The following is a 26590-nucleotide window of genomic DNA, read 5'->3' as shown; positions in this document are numbered from 1 at the left end:
CGGGCCTTTCTTACGCTTAGGAAAGTTAACTTCATTCTTAAATTGTTTCTTCCCCTTCAATTTCTCTCATCTTTTCTTTCTAGAATTCTTGATCTGTGCATACTGGGTTTTTTCCCATCTATCTTCCATGTCACTTGATATTTTTCACATTATTTTCATCATTTTCTATGGATTCTGAAAGAATTCCCCAAATTTAATCTCCACTTCTCTGTCCAGTTCCTGCAGAATCCAGCTGCCATGTACTCATCCCTTTGAAGCCTTTATTGGTCTCAGATCCTTCCTTTGGCTCCTCTGCCTCTGATTTCACAGGTGCAGTGTAGATGTCATCTTATATCAACCACAGTTGAAAATCTTCTGAGATTTTTGCCTATTCTTTGTAATTCACAGAAAAATATTTGCTTTGATTTCTCAGTGTGTCACCTCCTTTAAAACTTAGGAATCTTTTCTTTTGTCCAGTGATTTTACTATGTGTTTGTCCGTGGAGAGGGAGGTCTGTGTATGTCCAGGACTGAAAGTTGAAATGGGTCTGTGAGAGATTACAAGGGTCCTGACCTACATATATCAGAGCAGATGATGGGAGGATGCAAAAGTTGAGTTTTGTTCTACTCACACCCATTGAAAAGAGGAGCCAGAGGTGGCAGTGGTAAAGAGAGAGGCTTTTCCTTCGCAAATTTCTTTTTGCTGTGGCAGCCAGCAGTCAGCCAGGGCAATGACTCCTAGCCAGGCTCCACCATCTGGGTTGTATGTGACTCTAAGTGTGCAGAGCAGAAACTCTCCACTCTGCATGGCCAGTAGCATCACACAGCTTTTTGGAAGCACTGGAGGATCCCAGATGTGCCTCCCAGTGGCTCCTTGGCTGTTTCCAGCTCCAGCCCTCACTGCAGTGGAAAGGTGGCCTGGTTCTCTGTAGCCCCTGCTTCCTTTCTGATGGCGGGGTCACCTGCCATTCTCAGGTGCTGTAGCTAGGCCACTGCCCACCACCCTCTGTGCCCTCAGTTTCCACAGGATGATGAGCAGGACTGTGCCTCATGGCTGCAGGTCCAGGCGGCACCGTCTTTACCTGGATCCATCTGCACCACACTGAGCAGAAGAGACACCTGTATCTTCTGAAAGAAAGATACGCTTGGGCCCCCTGGGCATCCTGTGCCAAGATTTTCCCAATTTGTATGTTACCTAGTGACAATATGTCTTGCTTTGCTTGGGACGGTCCCAGCTCTCTTTGGTTGTCCCAGTGTAATTATTAATAACATGCCCTTTGACTCTCAAAAGTATCCTAGTGTGAATAATAAATTGTACGATTGCTCTGGTTACCGACATCTGACGGGGGATCTGGGAAAGGCCAGTTACTCTCACATGTCCACATCACCCTCCTTCCCAGAAGCTGCTGCCATTTTTTTGTCAGATTAATGTGAGTTTTCCAAGTAAACCACCAGTCAGTTTGGCAATGACCATCTTCCCCATCCCTGTGGGTCAACACAACTTTAGAAGGTTTCTTCTTTCAGGGCAGGTCCTTTAATCTTTCTGAACCTCTCTTTCTTGATCTATTAACTGAGTGTATTGAATGCTTATACAAACCTTGCAGTGACCCTGGGTTAAGGTAAGACTATGGATGCAAAAGCAGTCGGTAAAACCTTGAACTCTTAAGTGCAGTAAATATGTGGGGTTTTATATCAGGAAGACCTAGGATGTGGAAGGAACTGCCGCATGGGGTTTGGGCAGCCCCCCTGCCTGGCCAGGATTTTGTCTGCCCAGCCCAGCTGCTGGCTTCACTGTCTTCCTCCCCCTCTGGCTCCTTATCTCGCAGGAGAATCACTGCCCTTGGCCACCTCCAATCAAGTTCTCATTAAGTTCAGTGCCAAAGGCCAAACACCAGCCAAAGGCTTCCACTTTGTCTACCAAGGTATGCACGACATGGATGCGGGAGGTGCCACAGCAGTCCTGCTTCTTCAGGGACTCGGTAACCGAAGGGACGGGGACCTTTGACCCTCGGTCAGAGCCTCATTCTCAGGATGTTTGGGGGCAGTTACTGGTTTGTGGGGGCAGCTCCTTGAAATTCAGTTGGATTTATACATTCATTTAAGCAAAAGACAATTTTTGGACCAAACTCCATGTTGAATGAGGGGAGGAATCAGACACGGGACCCCAATCCCACCCCCACCCTCCTTTGCCTAGCCCAGCCCCTATGACATGGGGAAGACCATCCGGCCTCCTACCCAGGCTCCTGCCCATGGAACTTGGTTTCATCTGCAAGACACAGTAAAGGTGTGGGGAAAAGACAGGCTTGGGGGTGAGATAGATGGATACGGATTTGAATCCCAGCTCTGCCACTTTCTGGCAGAAAGTGGGCACAGCTACTCCACCACTTAGAGCCCCAGCTGGCTCGCCTATAAAGTGAGGATGATCGTGGTATCTCACTGATGGGATTAAAAGAGAGTTCACGAGGAGCTGGCACTAAGAAAGTAATCCATGTCTGTCCCCTGCCTTCCTGGCCCTGAAAGGCAAGTCTTGGAGCACCTGGCTTTCCCCTGCAGGCCCCAGCCTCTCCTGGTGCAGGAGAATGCCCACCTCCCCAGGGCCCCTCTAAGCCTGGTTGTATTCATCCCACTGCCCAGGCTGAGCCACACTGGGCTTGCAGGGCTAATCCTCCTGTGGGAACAAATCTCTGGCGCCTGGGTTAATGGGGCCTTTCTGCCATTGTGGAGGGGGAGGGGAGATTCAGGTCATGAGAGCAGAGCTCTGAGAAGGGTCTTAAAGCACACAGGGCAAGAGGCCAGAGGCAGGATAAGGGGCAGAGGAAGGGCTGTCTCTCTGTTAGGGTACACAGGACCCTGATAGACAAGGAGCATCCCTGGAAAGGCACAGAACACACAGGGGGCTCACACTGCCTCTAGTGGTTTCCAGAAGCTATGTTGCAACATTGTGCACCCAACTATATTTCAGTAAAATAGACATCCTAGAAAGCCCTAAGCCTGCCCTAAGGGCAAGTGCCCAGAGCCTCTCAGGGTCCCATCCACAGTCTCAGTTCCAGTCCTGTTGTCTGACCATCCCTGGGCCAGCTTCTCGAGGGGTGAGGCCTGCCCCTCAGTGCCCTTGTCCCCTGCAGCGGTGCCCCGAACCAGCGCCACGCAGTGCAGCTCTGTGCCGGAACCCCGCTACGGCAAGAGGCTGGGCAGTGACTTCTCTGTCGGGGCCATCGTCCGCTTCGATTGCAACTCCGGCTATGCCCTGCAGGGGTCCCCAGAAATCCAGTGCCTCCCCGTTCCTGGGGCCTTGGCCCAGTGGAATGTCTCAGCACCAGCATGCGTAGGTGAGTACCTGGACAAGCAGGACCTGGGGCAGCGGTGGCCAGCGACACCCACCAGCTGCTCTGCCTGCCAGCACAGCCTCAGTAGGGGGCCCCATTCAGACCACATCACTAGTCCTTTGGGTTGGGTGTGGGACAGCAAGGAGTTGGGGCTGCTGGGGGAGGGATGCCCATGAAGAAAGGGGCACAGGTCCAGGTCGCTGAAGGAGAGGTGGCTGGGGAGGTGTTGTGGGAGAAGCCGCCTGGGGGGAGGAGTCGCACTGAGGCCGGGGGCCCCAGGAGGAGTCTGTTTGGGAGGCTCCCATGGGTCCCACAAAGACAAGTGGGAGGAGCCTCTGACCAGAGCTGCCTCCTGCCCAGTGCCATGTGGAGGCAACCTCACGGAGCGCAGGGGCACCATCCTGTCCCCCGGCTTCCCGGAGCCCTACCTCAACAGCCTCAACTGCGTGTGGAAGATCATGGTCCCCGAAGGCGCTGGCATCCAGGTATGGGCGGGCAGCCGCCGGGTCAGGCAGGTGGTCGGGAGGAGACATAGCAGCCCTGCCGTCCCTCTTGAACCAAGAGTGGAGTGAGGCCCACAGCAGAACAACACAAGAGCTCAAGGCCCAGGAGCTTCAGGAGGCGTGAGGAGAGAGCTGGGTAATTAGGAAGCAGGAGGGGCGGGCAGGCTGGGGCCATCAGTGGGGCCCGAAAGAGGAAGTGGGCCTGGAGCTGGGATGCAAACGCTGGGGAAGATTCATGGGAGATGTTTTTCAAATGGCTTGAAGGGTTCTTTTCTTAAGATTGAGGGGGAGGGGAGAGGGAGCATGCAGGCGAGGGGAAGGGGGGAACCCACAAGCACAGAAAAAGCATGGAGAGGCACCAAGCACCCACCGATGGTAGCACATGTGCAGCTGGAGCCATAGGAGCAGAATCGGGGCCGTAACAGGTACCCAGTGGTAAGAGCTCCGGAGAGGAGGCCCCAGAACTGTGCGTGGAGGAGGGTCTGGGGCCTGCAAGGCCACCAGAGCCACAAGCAGAGATGCACATGTCTGGGCAGATGGGTAACCAGCTCATTGCTGCAGGACTTCTGCAGTAATCGAGACAGGAAAGGGGGGAAACCCGAGGGAATGTTTGAGAGATGAGGAGGAAGTCTGATGGGAATATTCCCACTTCCTGGAATTTCCTCACTCCCATCCTCTGCCTTATAAAGTACCCCACTATCGTATAATCATTCGTTTCACATCTGTCTCCCCGCTGGACAGTGAGCCCCTCAGGGTTAGGGACTCCACCTTACTTGTAGCCTGACACAATGCCGGGCCCAGCCTAGGCACTCAATCACTGAATCAACTCTGTGAAGGGAAGAGGGTGCGGAAGAGAGGGAGGGAGAGGCGCGGGCTGCCTGACCAACAGCTCAGTCCCCCTGCCTTCCCAGATCCAAGTCATCAGCTTTGTCACGGAGCAGAACTGGGACTCCCTGGAAGTGTTTGACGGTGCCGACAACACCGTAACCATGCTGGGGAGTTTCTCAGGTGAGGTAGGGGCCTCCAGGGACCGCGACTCGGAGGGCCATGGTGGACTTCGCTATTACAATTATTATTCAGATATAATTCACTTGCCGCAAAATTCACCACCTTAAAGTGTACAATTCTTGGATGTTAACTAGACTAATTTTGGTGCTCATGTTATAATATATAAATATCAAATCATTATGTTGTACACATAAAAGTAATATAATGTTACATGTTATATCTCAGTAATAATGCTAAAGTGAAAAAAATGTACAGTTCAGTGGTTTTTAGTATATTCATAAGGATCTGCAACCATCACCTCTGTCTAATCCCAGAACTTTTTCATCACCCCAAAAAGAAGCCAGGTTTGTTTTGCATGCACTCCCCATCACCCCATCTCCATCTCTGGCAATCCCTAAGCTCCTCTGCATGTTTATCGATTTGTTTGTTCTGCGCATTTCATATAAATGGAATCTTAACAATATGTGACCTGTGTCTGGCTTCTTCCCCTCAGCATGTTTTCAAAGCCCACCATGTTGTAAGCTGCATTAGCACCTCATCATATGGATGGGCCACATTTCATTTGGCCATGCACCAGTTGATGGGCATTCATTTCTACTTGTTGGCTAATTGTGAATAATGCTGCCATAAACAGTCACATACAGGTTTCTATGGGAAAATGTTTTCAATTTCTGGGTCATGTCATAACTCTATATTTAACTTCCTTGAGGAACTGACAAACTGTTTTCCCGAGTAAGTGCACCATTTTCCATTCTGCTGGTAGATACCTGAGTGTGGTATATGTTTTTGCCCAGTGGCCAGGGCAATTATCTGGGTCCTTTAGGCCCTAGAACTCCATATTGCCAAGATATAAAAAGAGTCGTGTGCCCCATATAAACTGTCCACACTGCCTGCATTTCCCAGAGGATCATACGTGTCAGAGTCATATCGAAGATGGCAGGAGGGGGGACAAAGTCATAGGCCACCCATGGAACGCCCCCTGCTGCTGTCATATGGCTCTGCCACTGTGCATTTTACAGGAAGCTGTTTGAGGCCTTCCTTCCCCCTCGGCCATTGGAGACCCAGCACTCTGGAGGGGTGCTAATTTGTCATTTAGCGAGTTTGATCACTGAGGGCACTTGGGGACCCTGGAAGCAGAATGTCAGCAGGTAGCAAAGGCAAGAGAAATGGGGAGGAGCTCAGGGACCCGAGTAAGGCTGAGCCTGAATGGCCCCTGTTCCCCTGCCCTAGGAACAACTGTGCCTGCCCTTCTAAACAGCACCTCCAACCAGCTCTACCTTCACTTCTACTCAGACATCAGCGTGTCGGCAGCCGGCTTCCACTTGGAGTACAAAAGTAAGAATCCAGAGTCTTAGCTGGGTTTAGGGTGGGGACTGGCAGGCACCAAGTACCCACAATGAGCAGGGTCATACAGAGGCTGTGCGTTCTCCATCCTGCCTGAGCCTTACCGCAGACCTAGATGAGGATGCTGAAGCTCAGAAAAGGTCTGAAGCCTCCTCAAGACTGCACAGCCAGTAAGTGGTGGAGCCAGGTTCTCACCCACGTGCCTGTGCTCTGAAGCCTGTGTGCTTCCTCTGTTCACTCCAGGAGTGGGAAGGGGACCCGGTCACTGATGCAGGCCCAGTATATAATTTGCGCTGTAAGAAAATGGAGATGCTGTCTTTCTTCAATCCTAAAAACTGACCTCTCCAGCCCCTGGTTCTTGCAATGTCTTTGAAGTTCTTCTCCTTGTCGGAATTCCTCTTCCAGCCGATCACTCACCCCCTCCCTGCTCATAACCTTATAACCTGACTTCTGGTGCTCCTAAGTGGTCACCACTGAAAACTCTTAAAAGACAAAGCCTTGTGGGGCAACAAAGAAGTTGCTGGGGAGACTGCTTTCATCCTGGGAGCCCTGCCCATTCCCCTTCCCCACTGGGTACAGGAAAGAATAGGTAGGCAGAGGTATTTGTTTTACCTTCATCCAGCAAAGAGTTACTGAGCGTTTACAATGTGCCAGGTGCTATGCTGTATCTTACTAGGACTGGGTAAGGTCAAGCTGGATAAGTGCCCTCCATTGGAGAGAGGCAGATGCATGGCCAGAAAGTGCATTACAGCATTACAGGTGCTCTCATGGATGTTTCCAGATTGTAGAACAGTGGTTCAAGGGAAAGAATGGCCCTGGGGCACTTGGAGAGGTCAATGTCATGAAGAAATATTGAGTGCCTACAGTGTGGCAATCCATGTGCTCAGTGCCCGCAGAACAAAGATGAGTAAGACGTGGTCCTTGTCCTCAAAAGCACAAACTCTAGAGAGACGGACATGGCAACAGTCATTTTTGTGTCACCTATACCATAGGGCCTTCCTGTACTATACTACTATAGGAAGTACCCAAGGAGGGAGCTAAACCTGGCCAGGAGAGGCCTTCCAGCAAGGGATGCCCAGACTAGGTTTGGGATGAGGGGTAAGAAATGTGGGAAGGTATGGTTGGCTTGACCACCTTTGGCAACATGGGCCTATGCAGATGGGGGCCCCAGCTGGTGCTATAGGTCTGATAGGGTACACAGATAGACCCAGATGGTCTCCAAAACCAGTGAGCTTTATCCAGGGGGTTGGGAGAGGGTTGGCCACATCCCAGAGCGCTCACTGCCTGGCAGAGCTGGAGCATGCACCCGGGGCAGCTTTAAGCAAAGACCCTGAGGGGTAGAGAGGGGACAGCACCTCTGAGACCTGCCTCCCTGCAGAACCCTAAGACCTCACTCACCAAGTAGAATCAAGTATCCTGGGTTTCTGGAACAATTCACATTTTCCCTTTACCCTCTCTTCTCTATTCTATACAATTTTGTTTCCTTTTCCAATATTTTGAGTCCCTACATGTTTCCTAGAATCTTCTTCTCTTTCTTCTTTCTTTTTCCAAAGATATACTTCCTTCCTAAATCTCTTTGTCATTCCACTGCCTCATTCCCAGGAAAAATTCACTTCTTCTCAATTTGTGTGTGTGTGTGTGTTTTCAAGGGGACTGGCAGTTTTCTCAGTCGCTGATGTTTATCCTGCACTGTCCCTTCAATGGTGGGAAAGCCAGGGGAAAACGGGTTCCCCACTAGTATTTGGAGGCTACTACAAGCCAGGACCCTGTGGTTACATTTTTGTTCTGTTAATCTACCATCCTGTTAATTTTTGGTAATATACAAAGAGAGTACAAAAGGGGAGAACTAACTTGTTTTAGAGGCAAATGGTTTTGAAGGGTGCTGAAAAGCCGTATCTACTGCTATGACTCATATTTAATGTTTATTTAATTGAAATGGAAATGGAACCCTATGCTTTCAAAAGCAATAAATTGCCTATGCTAAAAAAATAATTCTCCCTTTGTTGTCAGCATGGCTTAAATAAAATCAAACTGTGCAGAGTAAAAGAAATTAGAATGGACTTTTCTCTATCTCCCTCCTTTTTTCACTCGTGGGCCTTGCTTTTCTCCCCACTCCATTTTTTTTCTCCTACCACATTCTTTCGTTGTTGTTTCCTCTCTTTTTCTCTCTGCCCCTCCTCCTCCTTCTGTCTATCACTGCCATTCCAGTAAGTGAGTCTCCGGTCACTAAGTAGCGATCACCCCACTAAATATTGGATTGCATTCTACCTGGAGTGCGGGAGGAGCCGGGAGAAAGCTACAAGATGACAGCCAGGAAGAAGTACAGTTGACCCTTGAACATGATTTTAACTGTACAGGTCCACTTATACATGGAGTTTTTGTTCAGTAAATATATTGGAAAATTTTTCTGAGATTTGTAACAATTTGAAAAACATTTTCTTTCCTGTAGCCTGTGGCTTCCCCAGGAAGCCTGCATCTCCCAAGGGATCTAGGGTTCACCGGGAGGGCTGTCTACCAGCACGTATCTGCCAGGAATTAAACAGGAAGGCTGAAGTTGCCTTCTCCCAAATTCTCTGGGCCACGCAGGTGCCCAGGGTCAGACCCAACCACAAGCCTGTGAGCCCTGGTCCCTGGAGACATGCATTCCCAGTCCCACCCGTTAATATGCGGGGATTTATTTGGTGCATCTTAAGTTCCTGCACCTGCAGACAGGCTCCTGCAGGGCACAGGAGAGGCATGAAGCCCACCCATCAGGAGATGCTACACTCCTGCTTGCCGTGAGTGTCATCCAGGAAGGAATTTAAAGCAGGATGAGGATGATTTCAGGGGGCAAGTGGGGAGAGAAAGGCCAGGGCCCAGCATGAGCTCATGTGGCCTCAAGGTGTGGCCTCCACTTGGGCAGACCTGGAGTCAGACCGGGCTTGGTTTGAATCCCAGCTCTGTGGCTCACTAAGGGCACATCTCCAGCCTGCATCCTCACCTGTGGAATGGAATGTGGAAACCTGCTTCAAGGGGATGAGATGATGTGATACACCTGCCCCAGCCTTGCTCAGGGGAAGTGCTCCGTGAGTGCTACTCCAGTGATGATGGTAGGGGGTCGAGGAGGAGGCAGGGAGGAAGGGGAAGAGGAAGACAGGTGTCCTGGCAAAGCACTCTCACAATGCTGGGCGTGTAATAAGAACTGAATGAACCCAGACAGAATTTGGAAAGTCAAGAAGAGAGAGTGAAGTGGCTTTTGAGAGCCTATAGAAGTGATCTTGAAAAGAGATCAGGCTTAGATCATGAAGGTCCTGGAATGTCAGGATGAGAAGATGTGATTCCAAGCAATACATAACGGGGACCCACTTCAAACTGCTGAGCAAGGAAGTCCATGATTCAGGGAGAGGTATTAAGAAATACAAATTGCCTGTGAGTGCAGGACAGACCAGAACAGCCGTGGCTCATGGCTTAGGGTGCGGGAAGGAGAGGGGGGCTGTTAGGGGTCCAGCGATGAGTGAGGGCCAGAGCCGAGCATGGAGACCAGGTGTGAGGAGCCCCCAGTGCTCCCAGGAAGGAGCTGGCCTGAGTAAAAACACAACGGCAACAATGAGGCAGCTGAGAGTCTCAGCCACTGGTGAACTTTTCTCCCCGGAGCAGGACTTTCTGAGCCCTGAGCAGCCCTGAAAGGCCGTCTCTCCTGACTTCTCTCCTTCCTTCCTTGTCTTCCCTTCACTTCTCTTCCAGTTTCTTAGCTGCAGGAGTTGTCTTCTTAGGGCACAAAAATGGAGGGAAGTTGGGAGTCTTGGAGTCAGAGGTGAGAGTGATGTGGAAGGAGCTGGTGCCGAGGGGTCTGGGGGCCAGGACAGGCTGGAGCAGCGCCCCTTCTCCACAGTCCCTCTGCAGAGCCCCGGGGGCAGGCAGGCAGCCAGAGTTCCTGCACGACACCCACCTGCCCAAGGAGCTTTGATCTGTTGAACCTCTGGGCCATATAAATATTCTGATTTCCTCTGTGTGCTGTGAGCAGCAGGGCTGGGAGCACCGGCCTAGAGCAGGGAAAGCACAAATCGGAGGCACCCTTCTCGCTGCTGCTGACATCACCCTCTCCTCCTACCGCACTGACCCACTGGGCTTGCCCATTCTCTTTTCCACCTTCTGTCTTGTCCAGCCGTGGGCCTGAGCAGTTGTCCAGAACCTGCTGTGCCCAGCAATGGGGTGAAGACCGGCGAGCGCTACTTGGTGAATGATGTGGTCTCTTTCCAGTGTGAGCCAGGATATGCCCTCCAGGTACCTCCCTTTGACACCCAGGACAGGAGACAGGTGTGTCCTGGGATGTGTTTGGCCAGCCTTGCACCAGCAGAGCTACAGTTGCCAAAGAGCAGGGAGAAGCTCCTCAGTTCCCCTGGAGACCATTATCCCCTCCAGGAGCTGTTCATGCAGAAGACAAACTTTGCTGACTTTAGCGATTTGGCACAAGTCAGCCTCGAATGTGTTCCTACAAAGTTTTGGTTTGATTAGACTTTAGGAAAATTTAATTTTCCTTCGAAGGCCATGAGGGAATCTAGTAATTAAAGGAGTCTCACAATGAACCTTTAGTAATGAGAATTCTTTAGTAATGGCTGTTAATAAGCATCCCTCCCCAGGATCGCTCTCCCTCTGCCTCCTCCTATCCCACAGTGGGTCTGTGTATCTTTGCGTATCACAAGGCCCCTGAACGAGCTCCCCCTGTTCTGAGTGGTGCAAACAGTTATGCCCATGGGGGCAGCTAGAGCCTCTGTTCCTAACTCCTCCAGGGCCATGCCCACATCTCCTGCATGCCCGGAACCGTGCGGCGCTGGAACTACCCTCCTCCACTCTGCATCGGTAAGGGAGCCCCAACTTTTTCAGTTCATTCAAACCCATTTTGTACCAGAGATTTGAGCTCAGTGACGCAGCATCAGGATCAAGTGCAAATCAAAAGACAGTGTGGTATTCTGGGGCTGTCCAAAAGCAGTAGTTTTAGACTGATTTCCAAGCTTTCAGTCTCACTCAAGGTTGCTGTGGCTTTTGGAAACCTTCACCCACCACACAAAAAATTGCAGGGGCTTGCCTATTTGAAAACATTATGGCAACCATTCTGATTCTAGGTGATCGACCAAACCCCAGATGGAACCTCTGGACCCTTTGGGCTTTCCCCAGTGACTTTTCATGAGACAGACACATAAAATGTGTCTTCTGCTAAGAGGGAAATGCTGAGGGTTACTTGTGAAGCTAGGACTTAGTTTGGTTCAGTGTCTTACCCTGGGCTGGGCCAATGATGCCAAAATCAGTGTACACAAGGAAAGACAGGGTCTCTACCCTCAGAAGTACCTAGGCAAGTTGGGGGAGGGGAAAACTAATGTTTACTGAGCATCTACAATGTGCAAGTCCTGATGCTCTGTGTCTCCTCACAGCAGCTCTTCATGGAGGGTGTCATTATCCTCATTTTTGCAAATAGGCAAACTTAGGCATTTAGGATCAAAAAGAAAGTGTCAGAGTCAGGATGGGAATCTCAGTTTCTCTGATGCCCAGCCAATTGTAAACTGCTAGTCAAGGCTGACCTTGGGAGCTGACCTATAGGAAGAAAGGGGAGTATCAGTTGGGCACAAGGGCATTTCCCTTCTGTGATCTCACCAGGGTACAGGGCCAAGCAGTCAGAAATGTGACTGGTCAGACCAAACACTTGCCCCACTAACCTATGGCAGAGTCCTTGCCTAGGAAACCACTCCATTAGCAGCAGCTACTGTTAATTGGGGAGCTATTGAGCATTTACTATGTGCACCAGCCTGTGTTCCAGGAGAAGTGCAGTCCTTTCTGTTGTAAAGTCGTAACAACCCTGTGACATAGGCGCTGTTGTTAGCTCCATTTTACAGGTAGGAAAACTGAGTTTTGGAGGGGTTTAGGGCTTGCCTGAAGTCACACAGGAAGTGCAAGCATTGGGATGGTGGCCCAGGCAGTCAATGCTAGAGCGCCACCTCCTGGACAGCATTTGCCCAAACACTGCAGATGCCTCCCCTCTGCTTCTTTCTCTGGGCTTCCATAAGCAACTAACCCCTTCCTGCGCCCATCAACCTCTTCCTAATAAGATGTGAAAGAAAAGAGTTGATATCAACTGACCAGGCTGCGGTCGTGCCTCAGCCCCGCATCCTCAGATGTCTCTGAAGTCACCTCAATTGGAGTGTTAGATGACCCAGCCTCTCAGGGCTGGCTTCCCGTAGATTCACTGTCGCTTTGGCTAAAAGCGCATGTCTGCGGTCTGAGGGTGGGCTCCTAGTGGGGCTCATCTGCTGACCACCCAACCCCATGGAATATACATTTGTAAGGAGCCTGGAATGGGGGCTCAATGCATGCGAGCCCCCTCCCTTCATCCTTTTCCTTCAGTCTTGGAAGAGTTGATTAAACAGTGAGGAGGAGGAGATTTGGGGGTGGGGGGTAATGTAAGAATGTCATACTTCTCTTGGAGTATGCAGACCACTTTCGCTGCATGACCTCGTTAAGAGAACTGACCTGCAAAGGAAATACGAAGGTCAAGAGTCCATAACTTGGGTTTATAGACTGTGAGGCAGTCCTAGAATGCTGGGCAGCCCTTCCTGAATTCACATACGTCCTCTCTTTTGCCAGTGTGTACATTTAGGGAGACGAACTATGGGTTCCTTTGGATTCTTAAGGGTTTTATGACTTGGTTTATGAATGGTTAAATATGGCTGCTCTAAAGGAGCATCTAAATGTTGGCATGCCCTATAAACTCCTCCATGCTATCTAACCCTTTGTCTGGTCTCACTGTGACAGCGCAGTGTGGGGGAGTGGTGGAAGAGATGGAAGGGGTAATCCTGAGCCCCGGCTTCCCAGGCAACTACCCCAGCAACATGGACTGCTCCTGGAAAATAGCACTGCCTGTAGGCTTTGGTAAGTCTTCACACACAGGCCCCTGGACTTAAAGTAACTGTCTGCTGTGATCACTCAGCATAACCTTGGCCAAGGCAGTTTAGCTCTCCCACTTCTCTATATCCTTATCTGCTGACCTCCAATCATGAGGATCAATTAAGAATAGTAGAGTTGAACACTTAGGGGACATAAAATATAAGGAAAAAAATCTTACAGACTGCCATCATCATCATCATCATCATCGTCGTCGTCATTATTTGAGTTGTGAATTAAAATCCAGGACCGTGGAATGAGAAATTACTCAGGGATGATTTAAAAAGGGGGAAAAAAATAATAATTTTACAGAGGCTGGAGCTCAAGTTGTGCTTTTAACTCTAGTATCTAGTTTCTCATCCTAATTAAATTGAGCCAAGGTCACTATGAAATTGAGTTTACATTCTTCATATTCACATTCTGGCTTGCCTTAGAGATTGGGAGGTCTTTTTGGGGAGATGGAGTATACCAGGTAAGGGGGTTGGTGGGGTGTGGAGGACATTGATCCGGGTACAACATTTAATTGCTGACAGTTCGTGTATTGCGCTCTGAGAATACAGCTTCACCCCAAATAGGTCTGTTAAAGAGTAAAGGATTTGTGTTGACATGGAACTGATGGGTCCTTTGCCCGAGTCACTCCCCTTCCCCCAGGAACCAAGCGTCCAGAGGGGATCACTCCTGAACAGGCCTTTGGCAGCCTTGGGAAACTCCATTTTTAGAGACATTGAGGGAAGAGGAGCAAGGAGACCCTCTAGCCCTGCATCCAGGCATGGACCTCAAGAACCTCAGATGACATGGGGACAGAGGGAGGGCAGCATCCATTAAATGGCATGTACAGCATTGTTCTCTGTAAGTCCTGATGTTCAGCCACTAAAGCTCTCTAAGTCCTGGGTGCTTATTCAGCTTCTGAGGAATAAGCCTCCTGCAGGGTCCAATCTCAGAAGACCAGGATCCCTTGCTTTCAAGTGAATGTTGGACTCCAGCAGGGTCCCTAATGTGGTTCCTTCAGTGTATAAAAGACTACTGTTTTTACAAGCTGCTGCCACTAGATGGCAGTAGTCACACCCAGTTCTTTGAAGGCAGTTCAATTCCAAAATCCTGGAATCCCACTGATAGACATGCAGCTATTGAGATGAGGCAGATGGGGTGGAATGGAAACCATAGGTTCCACAGATAATAGGTACAAAAGTGCTTATAGCAAAATTATTCTTAATTTGTAAGCAATCTACATGTTCATTAATAGGGTAGTGAATAATGCGGTTGGATAATTAATAAAATGGAATTAATAGGTAGTTAAACCAATGAACTATGTATAAAGGTAGTACAAATGAACTATCAACAAAGGTATACCTTGAAAAACATAATATTGAATAAAAAATAAGTTTACAAAGCTGTATGTACAGTACAATAACATTTACATAAATGTGTAAAACAAATATACCAGATATGTACTTCAGAATCTAAAAATGTGAACAGGAAGGATATCCTCCAAATTCATGACAATAACTGCCTCTGTTGAGAGAAGGAGAGGAGTGGGGGACAGCAGGGGACACGAAGGGCCTTCAACATTATATACCAAATTTTTATTTCATTTAAATAATCAGATGCAAAAAAAATCACACTTATGTGCTCATTCTAAGCAAAGTAGAAAGTACAGATGAGCACATTATAAAAATTAAAAATCATCTATAATCCTGCCATGCAGAGGTAATCACTAACAGCTTAGTCTTCACCGTTAACATGTAAGCCCCATGAAGACAAGGAGCTTGTAAATCTTGTTCATCCCTATGCAATGCCTAGCAAAGCCCTGATGCAAGGCAAATACCCAATAAATATTGTTAGTGAATCAATGACTATTCTTCTAGTTTTTAATACAAACATTAGAGTTAAACACTACATACCACTTTGCAATCAGACTCACAATTAACATTGTGGGCAGTTTCCTATGCTCAGTAAATGTATTTCTTCAATATCATTTTTAATAGTAATCTAATTTGGAGAAATCTTACCAATAAACAAATATTCATATTCTCACCTCCATTCTCCAAAAAACTTTAATATAAGTTAATATAATATTAACATACTTATATTAATATAATATAAGTAAGCTAAGGGCTTAATTAGATCCATTTAGCTTGTTGGGTTGTTAGGAGATTTTGATTAATCCAAAAGATCCCAAAATATAAACTTCACTTGGCTTCTTAAAATAAGAGATAGGACAATGTACTCTACTAATTTTTTAATTATCATGAGTATTTTAGAAAATACCAGTATTGAAGTTCATGTCCTTTGATTGGGTGTAGTTATTTTTAAGTAACAAGTATATTTTAGCAAAACTATTCTTTATACTGATATCATGCCTATGAATCACAAATTAAATCAGGTGTTAACCCTGAACTTTGTTTTCAATAAACTAAAAGGGACTCTGGTCTGGACGGAGCTCAGAAATGACTGATACGTTTCATTTTCAATGAATAATATACTTTTAAGTTTGGTCCTGCCTGAAGACAAGAGACTGGACTGGACCAGTAACTCCCAGAGTGTGTTCTGGGAATCCTAACTGAGTCAGTAGCCAGGACACGCGCTCTGGCAAGGAGTATTTTCATGAGGCAGCACATTTGAAGCAGGACTGTATTGCTTCCAGCACTGTCTGCCTCTGTCTTGCTCCCAGGAGCTCACATCCAGTTCCTGAACTTCTCCACCGAGCCCAACCACGACTTCATAGAAATCCGGAATGGCCCCTATGAGACCAGCCGCATCATGGGCAGATTCAGCGGAAGTGAGCTTCCAAGCTCCCTGCTCTCCACGTCCCACGAGACCACCGTGTATTTCCACAGTGACCACTCCCAGAACCGGCCAGGATTCAAGCTGGAGTATCAGGGTAAGGACAAGAAGTCCCCGTTTGCTCCTCTGTCCATCCCATCTACCCACAACCCCCATCTTCCCGGCCTTCCCCCTCGGGAAAGAAAGAACAGAGGAAGGGCTGAGGAGTGGAGGGCAGGCCTGTCCACGGGGGCTGCCTTTCAGTCACGTCTTTCTGGCCCCACCAAGGCCATCTAACCCCACCTGACAAGCCTTTTCGAGGGTGCCTACCCAACAGCATCCCCAGATGCTCTGCCTCTGTCCAGGCCCAGCAGCTTCCCCTGAAGAAGCGACCCATTAGTTTCCTCTCAGGCATCCCTGAGTGTCCGGCCAGCGACTTCCCCTCAGCCTTGACAGGCTTGCTTACTCTCTCTGGCTCCTTGCCTGTATGTCAGGCCCAGGTACACTTGTCAAAGCTATGACATGATGGAGGATTCAGGAATGGCCACTGAGCCTTACTACATGACAGTGCCCACTCCTCCTGGCACACTGGCACTGGAACAAGCCTCTTCTGCTCTGATGCAGGCTTCCCCTGTGTGAGGGCCTTACTGTGGCTCTGCAGACCATGCCCAACCTGCGCAGCCGTACATGGCAGCCCTGGATGGCCTGACTTCTCCCTCAGGTGCTTCCCTCATGTGACTGACTGAACCATCTATTCTAACCTCTTTTCCCACATTCTTCCAGTGAATTTTTTTTTCACATTTTTAGATTTTTTCCAATGCTAATACATGTTTAGAAGAAAATTAAAAATTACAGATGGTTTTCTGAGTGCATGACAGAAAGTCAAAATTCTTCCAAAATGCCATCTCCAACCCCACTTTGCGCAGATATCAACTTTTAACAGTTTGATTTCACCATTTTTTCTGTACATGTATTGCTGTAACTATATTATATTTTTAACTAAAATTTGATCATATGATACTGTTTCACAATTTGCCTTTTTAAAGTTAATTTTTAATTACACAAATAATTCACAAACGCACTCACCTTCTTAAAGAACAAGAGAGAAAGGGTCGGGTGGAGGGAGGATAGGAAGGGAGAAATGGAAGCATTAGAGGCAAGTCCAAGCTCTCTGTCTACAGCCTCCAAATCCAGGATTATTGCCCAGAAATAACCACTGTTGTTTTGATGTGGTCTTTCCAGATCTTTTTCCTTGGGTTAACATACATATATTATATATACCTGTGAAAAATAGGTAATGTCCTATGAATTTTTCTGGTTGTGTTTTCTACATAAACAGAATGTTCTGTTCACATGTTTTGATATTTGGCTTTTTCATCCCTTGTCAGAGATGAATACTGGCTGAGGATTTGGACTTGTCATTTAGGGGAAGCCTTAAGGGGTGTTCCACCAGATAGGCACACGTGGGCCAGCTGTACAGGCGCCGCCCCCTCAGAGGAACTACAGTGAGTGTGGTGGGCTCATCACCCTCTGGGAAGCGCCAGGAGGAGCAGCTGAGCCTCCTCCCCAGAGAGGGCTGGCTTCCTTGGTAGTAATGGGGCTGCCACACGCAGTGATGCTGTGCGTCACAGAGGCCAACCTTAACTAAGGGTGCCTGTGCCCGTTAAGTGCACACAGCCTCATTACGCAGTGCCGGGCTGTCAAACGGGTCATGATGAGTCGGACAGCCAGGGTCTGGCACAGGGAGACTCAGGCCCAAGTATGTGGTCAGTGTTGTCGCCCTCTGGACAGACACATGCCTGTCAGCTTGCCCTGTGTCTCAGTGTGTAAGGCTGCTGTAACAAAGTAGCGCAGATCAGGGGCTTAAATGGCAGACATTTGTTCTCTCATGGTTCCGGGGGCTGGAAGTCAAGGTGTCAGCAGGATTGGTTCCTTCTGAGGGCAGAGCGGGAGTATATCCCGTACTGTTCTTGCTTCCAGCAGTCTGCTGGCTGCCTGGAATTCCCTGGCTTGTCTCCAAATTTCCCCTTTCTGTAAGGACACCAGACATACTGGACCAGGGCCCACCCTAATGACCTATTAGGTAGATAGGTCAAGGCCCTCTCTCCAAATAAGGTCCCATTCTGAGGTGTTGGGGGCTAGGACTGCAGCCTGAACTGGGGAGGACACAAGTCAGCTCAGAACAGTCCCACACAGGCCCAGGTGCTCCTCCTGAGGCTTCTCCTCGCGGGTAATGTGTGAACCAGTGACCCCACACTGTGACCGGGGGCCTCCCGCACTCCGTGCCCCCACCCCTGTGACGGGCTCTGCCTGCCGAGTCCATGTGCCATGTGATGGGACCAGACACTCTCCCTGAGTTCCCTGTGTGACAGCCCACTTGTCCTGGCAGGTGCTGTCCCTCTGTATCCCTCAGATCCCACAGAAGAGACCTGCCCACCCCACCCCCGGAGCCCTGGTCTCAGGCCCAGCCCCTCCCACACTCTCCAAGCCTTCACCTCTGAGGACTCCCAATTCGTGACAGGCCCAAATAATTCTCCCTGCCTGGCAGGCCCACATTTTTCACCTATACCTTAGCCCATGGAATTGTACCTTGTAAACATGCTCTGACCACCCACCCCAGGTTTTTCCTTTATGAAAAGACCTGCTTCCAAAAGAGCCACCTGTCCTCACTCTCTGCGGTCCCTCAGATTCCTTTGGAGAAAATCCAACTCCTGGCTTTTTCTCAAAAATCTTCTGATTGGACATGCTGAACTTCGTAGGCTATGGTTTTCCTTTCCTTTCTCTGGAACTATTCCCATAAATTCTTTAGTAACACATAAGCTACTCCTGCTGAAGCCTCCCAGTCTGACAGATTTTACTTGTTTCATTAAAACTTCTCAGGAGATCATGTTTAAAAAGAATGTAGAAAATGAGAAGACGTGTAACTTCTGACTGTGAGGCACCATCATCATTATTTCAGTTATGACACTTCTTCTGAAATTCTGTCCCTTCCCGCTGTAGCGTCTCTCTTTGGGACAGACCCGGCTGCGCTCCCTGAGGACCCTTCCGCCTCTTACACTTCATTTCTGTCTTATAGGCCCAATCTCTCTCTTTGACATTTCTTCAGGTGGAACAGGCCCTGAGATTCTCCTCAGTTTGAAAGCAGTCCAGGGACTCTCACTTAAGTGTCTCCCTTTCTGCAGAACGCAGCTCCCACATGGAGCATTCCTGTCAGACAGACCGGCCTCTCTCCTCGAGGCTGCTCCCGGCTTCCACCACGTGGCCACTCCCTTCAGGTTCCTCATCATCGCTGAGACCCCCTGTTGCCTCTGAGGCTTCTCTTTAAAGGCCCAACCCGTCCATCCAGTCACCTCACTTGGCAACAAGCTCCCGCTTCTACTAAGGCTTTCGCTTGCCAGATGACCCAGGCCCCCGGCCGCTGGCAGGGCCACATGGCGCCTTGGGCTGGCCAGCCTACCACGCCCACTCCAGGTGCTCCATCTTCTGATAGACAGATTATCCTGATGATTTACCAGTGAAAACTGCCCAGTTCTTCCCACTGAGAACCCCCAGTAAGACACTGAATAAAAATCCCCAAAGCAGCCACCATCACAGAGGGAGTGCTTAGAAAATGCCAGCTTCGTGATCATTGCTATTAATATGTGTGATGAATGCAAGCACTTCTGTTACCGGAGAAACGTGTTGTTTCCCCGATTCTTGTCTTCTCAAAGGAAAGAATTCAGTCAAGAAACCAGACAGCAAGAAAAAGCAGCAAGGAATTTATTGGGTGAAAGCAGAAAGTACACTCAAGATTGGAGAGCAGGCTGTCTGGAAACTGAAGCAGCCCCGCTGTTAGGGTGAGGTTGGCCATTATTTTTTCTTTGAAGCCAGGAGCTGCGCCTCCCTCCTCGCACTCCTGGCAGACAGCACGGGCTCCAGACTCTCAAGACAGCATCGCCCCTTCTCAGCAGGAATCAGGTCCGGAAGTGACTCCTCGCCTTTCTCCTAAAAGACTGCAGAGTCCTGAGTCCTTGAGGGGGGAATGTGAGAGTAGGCAGTTAGCTAGACATCAGCAGGGGAAAGGGGCCAGCCTGACGGACACCTGACCAGCCCCCAAGCCCTCCTCAGTTCCCAGTTCCACAGTCAAGGATGCCTAGCTTACCAGGAGGCCCAGACAGCCCAGGACACCTAGACCGTCAAGAGGCCCAGCACCACAGGGGCTTCCATGCTGCACTCATTGGCCTCAGTCACTTCCACTGAGAATTCCCGCCGTAGGCACCCTCAGGCTACTCCCACGGCTGATTTCCTGTGTAGGGTGGGCCCGATCACGGCCACAAAGGCTGTCCTCCGTCCGGTGGATCAGATTAACCACCGGCTGTGCACATCCCTCAGCAGCATCTCCCCCCGGCTGGGCCTCGGCTCCTTCCACCGAGGCATGTCCTTCCGGGTCAGCAGCGTTCTTGCTCTTCGTAGGGACTTCCTTGTATGACAGGCAGACATTCCTTTTGATCCAGCTGTTCCCTCTGAAAAGTTTCTCTCCTTGCCACAGGTTTGGCCTCCACCCACCAAAGTTCTTCCTTCCTGATAGGTTCTAATTTCTGAGTCAGAAAGACCCCACTCAAGTTCTCACCTGATGGCTTCCTGTGTTTATGATCTTGGTCATCGTCATGGTTAAATGAGGTAAAAAACGTGAAAGAACTGAAGCCAATGCCAGCTCCAGAGATGCTCAAGGAACAATGGTTCAACCTAGCCCTGTCTTCCTGGAGCCTCCTCTTCCCATGGAAACAATAATAATAATATTTATTGAGCTCTCACCAAGTGCCAGTACTGTGCAAAGAGCTATGTGTATGTTCTCCTACTTAATCCTCCCAATAACCAATTTCTAAATAAGGAAACTGTGGCACAGAGAAGTTCAGTTACCTGCCCCAAACCAACAACTGGTAAATGACAGAGGTCCATCTGAGTCCGCGTGTTGGTGCTTCACCACTATGCTAGCTGTGCCACGTCTATTTTCTGGCTGGGGAGAAAATGCCCAGAGAGAATAAAGGAAGCTTCTCTCATGATCTTTTCCAGCCTATGAACTTCAAGAGTGCCCAGACCCAGAGCCCTTTGCCAATGGCATGGTGAGGGGAGCTGGCTACAACGTCGGACAGTCAGTGACCTTCGAGTGCCTCCCAGGATATCAACTGATGGGCCACCCCGTCCTCACATGTCAACACGGCACAAACCGGAACTGGGACCACCCCCTGCCCAGGTGTGAAGGTATGTCCCTCCCTCATCCTTGACGAGTCTTCCCAGGGGAACTAATCCAGAGCACTCCCACGCTTGCCTGCCTGCTCCTTGGAGTCGCCCATGCTCGGAGGCCCAGGCAATCCTTGTCCATCCTGTTTTCCTATGGAAGGGGCACAGCCTATCCAGGGAAGGGTCCTGGGGACAGAGCTCTCGGCCAGTGCTAGGAAGGACCAAGAGGGGATGCGGGCCACAGCGAAGGGAATGCATACTCAGCCCTTGGGGAGATCCAACCTGCTGAGCTAGGTGTCCCGCCCGAAGGGAGGCCCGTGTGAGGGTGCAGGAGCCAGTGGTACGCAGCAGGGGAGGGAGAGCTAACCATGGCACCTGCCCACGGGGAGAGGGGACCAAGGCCACTTCCTGGGAAATGCATGGTTCCCTTCTTCACCTGCCCCCACCCCTTTATCCTCTTTCTCCTACATGGGCCAGAGAGATCTGTTGATAACAGTAGGGAACGGAGCTAGAGCGGCATTTTCCAGGGTCTTCATTAACCAGAACCAGGCTGGACGAAGAGGAGAGGCTGTGCTCTTGCCGTGTCCGTCTGCGCACCTCAGTTCTACTTTCCTTCCCTTTTCCCTCTTGGAGCCCAGCATTTTTATGCAGAAGCTGGGATTTGTCTTGAAAGGGGAAGGTTTGGCAGGGAAATGGTATAGTTTCAGAGAAAGAACCCCGGCTCTGGGGGTAGGTCACCCTGGGCTCCAACCCTGAACCACCTCAACCTCTCTGAGCCTCAGTTTCCTCCTAAGTACAATGGCACTTCTCAGTCCACTTTTTGAAAGCTGGGAGAGCTTGGAGATGGCTCGTGTGACATGCCCAGCACAGAAACTGGCTCACAGATGGTGAGCTCCCAGTATGAACTCTGCATAGAAACAGATCTTGTTTGTAGAACTGAGCTGTTCTGGAATTGGAATACAGGATGGTAATTTCTAAAACTATTAAACCCCCAGTTAGTTTTCCGGATTTTCAGAACTGTCTCTGTACATAGCCAGTCCACCATTCTAGGGCTGTTGTTTGATCACATGCTGTGTGAGCCTTTCCTTTCTATTCCTTTCTATTCCTTGTTTGATTTCTTACAGCATCAGAGGAGAGAGGAAAGAACAGTGCTTTCGCACAGAAAGTTCTTCCCTTGGTTTCCTTGACTCCATAGTCTCTTTCTTTCCAGTTACCTTTCTGCCTGTGCCACCTGTTGGATCATCTTTTTCTTTGTCTGCCAATTAAGTGTTGCTCTTTGAAGTTTCTTCCTAAGGCTCTCTTCTCTTCTTTCCATCATCTGTTTCCATGTCTCCAAGGCCATCTTTATCTGCAACTTTGCATTCCCAAGATCTGTGCTTATGTATCTGATTCCTTACTAAGTATCTGGACTTATCCAGAGGCATCTAAATCCTGACATATTAGAACCTTAACTCACCATCTTTCTGCCATTAAATTGAAATCCTCATCTAATGAAGGGCACCTCTAGTCACCCAGTTACTCAGTCCTTAATTTGGGCACTGTCTTCATTATCTGACATATTCCCCAAGTCCTCCTCATTCTATATACTGATGCCTCCACACTCTCTGTCCACTGCCTCTACCTTAATCCAGGCCACCACTTAGACGAGGCTCCTGGCTGGTCTCCCCACCTTAAGTCTTATACTCCTCAATCCATTTTTCATAATGTAGCAAGAGCATGCCTTCAAAAGAGTCAGTACACTCCAGATGCTCCCCTGCTCAGAAGCCAGTAAGGCTTCCCCTTCTCCCTTGGGGTAAATCCCAAACCTTGGGCCTAGTCGCTGCTTACCTCCCAATATTCTCTACTCAGATTCGATGCTCCAGCTAAGCTGAAATACTTGCAGTTTCCCAACATGCCATCTTCTCTTGCCTCTGGTTCTTAGCACATGCTGCCCCTGCTTCACAGAACATTGCTCTCCTCTCTGCCTTGCCTGCTTAGCCCTTGTCATCTATCAGGTCTGGGTCTAAATATGAATTCTACCAGGAATCCTCCCCTACCCAATAGAGCTGAGTCCTGTGTTCCCGCAGCATTCCATGTTGACCCGTTAATGGCTGCTCCACCCAGGGCTGTAGAAGCCAGTATACCAGCTGTAGCCCAGTGGGTTGCAAGTGCCTGGAACAGAACCATGCACCATGATAGCTTTGCTCCCCGTTGTCTCCCCAAGCCACATGTAGGATGGGATGTCCTTGCATAGGCTTCTGAGATGCATATGCATTCACAGGACCCCTGTCCTCTGCTTGGAGGCATTAGGATTCTTTCTCCTCAGCCTGGTCAGCCCCCATTCAGATGTCTGCTTGATGGCCCATGCCAGCCAAATACACTCAGTAGTCTAGACCAGGGTTTTGTTGTTTACTTGTTTTGGTTTTTTGTTTGTTATCCCTAGAATCCCTTTTTCTTTCTTCTTGGTGACTAAATGTGAGCACTATGGAAATGTCAAGGCTTGTTTACCCACCTACCTAACGCCTAGACCAGAGTGAGTCTAACATTGGTATCACTTTTGGGGGACAGAACGATAAGGAGAGAGGACCATACCTACGCGGCAAATGCCTTTTCTGTGAGCTATGTAACTAAGCTGAACATCTCACCTACATAGTTCACCTAACCACCACCATCCTGTGATGGGGGTACTTAGTCCCATTTTACAGGTGAAGAAAGAGAGACTAAGCTACTGTCTAAGGTTACCTGGTCAGTAAGTGGGATAGCCATGATTCAAACCCCACCTTAGCCTCACCACAGTTTTCCTCAACTCGTAAGTCAAAACCAAAAGTACCACTCTAAGAATCCCAGAAAAAAAAAAGAAACACCTTCATAGCTTCTTAGGTCTTAGCAGCAAAAGTACTGCAGCCCTGACTCTAACAGCTGCCCATTCCTAGGAAGGGAGAAGGAGCAACTTTAGTGTGTCCTTGCTTGTGGGCAGGTGTCATCCACGAGAAAGGGAAAGAGGGAGCTGGGGGCTGAGGCGGGCCCACAGAGGCCCCTGCATGGAAGACCGTGGGCCAGCTGGGGAGCAGTGCGTTGGGGCTGGTGGGGAAAGCCAGGCACGGTCATCCTCAGCCGTCTCCTCCCCCATCCCGCCTGACTCCTTGAGCAGGGTGATCTGTGCTGGGAGTTGGGACCACAGTGGGAAGGCATCTGAATTCTCAGCTGGGGGGTGATCTCCAGCACTGATCTGTTTGTGTCCCCTCCCTGGCAGTCCCCTGCGGTGGGAACATCACCTCCTCCAACGGCACTGTATACTCGCCTGGCTTCCCCACTCCATACTCCGGCTCCCAGGACTGTGTCTGGCTGATCGCTGTGCCCATTGGTCACGGCGTCCGCCTCAACCTCAGCCTGCTGCAGACGGAGCCCTCCGGAGACGTCATCACTGTCTGGTAGGCCAGCTGCTGTGTCGACCGCCAATTAGAAAGGGGCGTTAGCTGGGCTCTGAACTGAATTCCCCACCTATTTGTTCAGAAAAACAAGCCGAATGGGTTTAAATGGTTGTCAGCCTCCTGGCTTTCAAATAAGCATAGTGAATAAGGGCTTAGCTTCAATTAGCCCTCATGACTCCTTGAAGGGAGAGGTGGGAGGGCAGGGGCTCCTTCCCTGGAGTCTGCTGAGGGTCAGAGTATCAGTGGGTGAGTGAATGGGAGTAAGCAAGCATAGATACACAGACTTTGCTCAGTATTTCAAGTCCAAACCAATATTCTGCATTTACCCAAGATAAGCTACACAGACTAAAGAAAGAGCTTTGGGGTAGAGCTGTATGAAGTCACCCCAGTCATCTCATGCTGAACCTGTGCTATCCGACAGAACTTTCTGCAGGGATGGAAGTGTTCTGTGTCTGATCCGTCCAACAAGGTAGCCACTGGCTGCAGGTGGCTGTTGCGTACTCAAATGTAATGAGAGTGACTGAAGACCTGCATTTGAAACTTTATTTAATTTAATTAGTTTAAATGTAAATAGCTACCTGTAGCCGGTGGTTACCAAATTAACAGCTCAGCTCTAAGTAATAATGTTAGAGTACCTTGATTTAATTTTAAAATGGGAATACAGTATATTAGTTAATAAGTGTAGTTTCCTAGACATTTCTTTCCAGACCACTGGATCATTGGACAAAGACATCATTTAAAAATTCCTTTGGAGATTACTCCATTCTGGGAATCAGCAGAAATAAAATTCTTCCCAAAATTCCCAGGGCTGGATAACTGTAACGAGACAGTTCTGAATTGATTTCGAGCTCAATCCGCAGGCAATGTCCAAGAACAGACGGGAGGGACTAGATAATTTTCAGGGAAGAAATCCTGTATCTAGAAAGGCAACATGGCATGGCTCCTGCCTCGGGGAGCAAGGTAAAGGGGCTGGTGGAGGGCAGCACGGGCTTCCCGCACCTCTCCCTTAGCCCTGCCCTATCGCTGCCTCAGACTGCCAGCGCCTGCCGTAACCACAGGCCTGCTCAGTGGCTCCTCCTGTGGGTGAGACTGTACCCCAGGAGCCCATTAAGGAAACTGGGCTGGTAACAATCAGGTGAATGAGGAATCACTGCGGGCTTCACTGACTCTCACCTTTGTTGGGTGACTGAGTTGGGAGAGATTGGAGAGAGGTGTGTAGGGCATTGAAAAAAGGCAGCACTGGGTGCAAGAAGGGTCACAGCCACCCACTCAGGGTCTCTTAAGGCCGCTGGTAGCACCGGGTGAAGCAGGCAGCCAAGGTAACTGGCATGCCAGGACCTTCTTTCCTACCTGCAGGGATGGGCCACAGCAGACAGCTCCACAGCTTGGCGTCTTCACCCGAAACTTAGCCAGGAAAACACTGCACAGCTCGTCCAACCAGGTCCTGCTCAAGTTCCATCGTGATGTGGCCACAGCTGGGATCTTTGCCATAGCCTTCTCCGGTCAGTATGGAGGCCTGGGCTGCCAGGAAGAAACAGGCTCTCAAGTCAGAGCTGAGCTTGACCCCTGGCTCACAATTCCCATCGTGTGACTCTTAATAAGTTATAGAGCTTCTCAGCCTCAGTGTCCTCAACTGAGGACACAGTTATAAGAATTAAATGTGTCAGCCTACATGAAATCACCCGCACAGGGTTCCATAAATGCTGGTTTTCCTTCTCCTGAACATTATTACTAGGGCAGGGAGGCACATGACGCCAACCCTTGGGGCCAAGCCCAAGCTTAGAGGCAGCAGGTTGAGGCTTCTCATCCCACTCGCTCACATCAACTGGCTGGGTTATCCATTTGCCTGTGCCCCAGCTTGCCCCTTAGCACTTTCTAGAGGGTTGTTCCAATCCAAAGGAATCCAAGACCTCTACTGACCTCATGGGAAGTGCTGTGCATGAACAAGTCACAGAGAATTCAGACCAGAGGAGCATGAAAGATTCAGGGTGCGTTGATCCTTACCAGCCTGTTTTCTTCTATGTGTCCATTGATGGACCTGGGTATTTCCTCATGCTTGTTATAATGAATACAACATAGAAAAACTTACAGAAAGTTTTCTGTGGGCTTGTGCCCATCTCTGGAAT

The 26590-nt window shown here is 49.4% G+C and overlaps 1 protein-coding gene across 4 annotated transcripts in view; it reads left to right on the top strand.

Moving 5' to 3' along the window:
* CSMD2 (CUB and Sushi multiple domains 2) overlaps positions 1-26590 on the top strand; it is a 598906-nt gene that overhangs the window by 487138 nt on the left and 85178 nt on the right. For all 4 annotated transcript variants that reach the window (XM_057499978.1, XM_057499977.1, XM_036885219.2 and 1 more), the window contains 12 exons: positions 1805-1900; positions 3104-3307; positions 3665-3789; positions 4719-4815; positions 6046-6150; positions 10304-10422; positions 10929-10998; positions 12943-13059; positions 15743-15952; positions 20887-21075; positions 24287-24464; positions 25821-25966. In XM_057499978.1, coding sequence (XP_057355961.1) covers positions 1805-1900; positions 3104-3307; positions 3665-3789; positions 4719-4815; positions 6046-6150; positions 10304-10422; positions 10929-10998; positions 12943-13059; positions 15743-15952; positions 20887-21075; positions 24287-24464; positions 25821-25966 — 1656 coding nt within the window. The remainder of the gene's footprint in view (positions 1-1804; positions 1901-3103; positions 3308-3664; positions 3790-4718; positions 4816-6045; positions 6151-10303; positions 10423-10928; positions 10999-12942; positions 13060-15742; positions 15953-20886; positions 21076-24286; positions 24465-25820; positions 25967-26590) is intronic.

The sequence above is a fragment of the Manis pentadactyla genome, chromosome 4, assembly GCF_030020395.1.
Source record: "Manis pentadactyla isolate mManPen7 chromosome 4, mManPen7.hap1, whole genome shotgun sequence".
Lineage (NCBI taxonomy): Eukaryota > Metazoa > Chordata > Mammalia > Pholidota > Manidae > Manis > Manis pentadactyla.
Note: the sequence above shows the minus strand (reverse complement) of the source record. Positions and strands in the feature narration are given on the sequence as shown.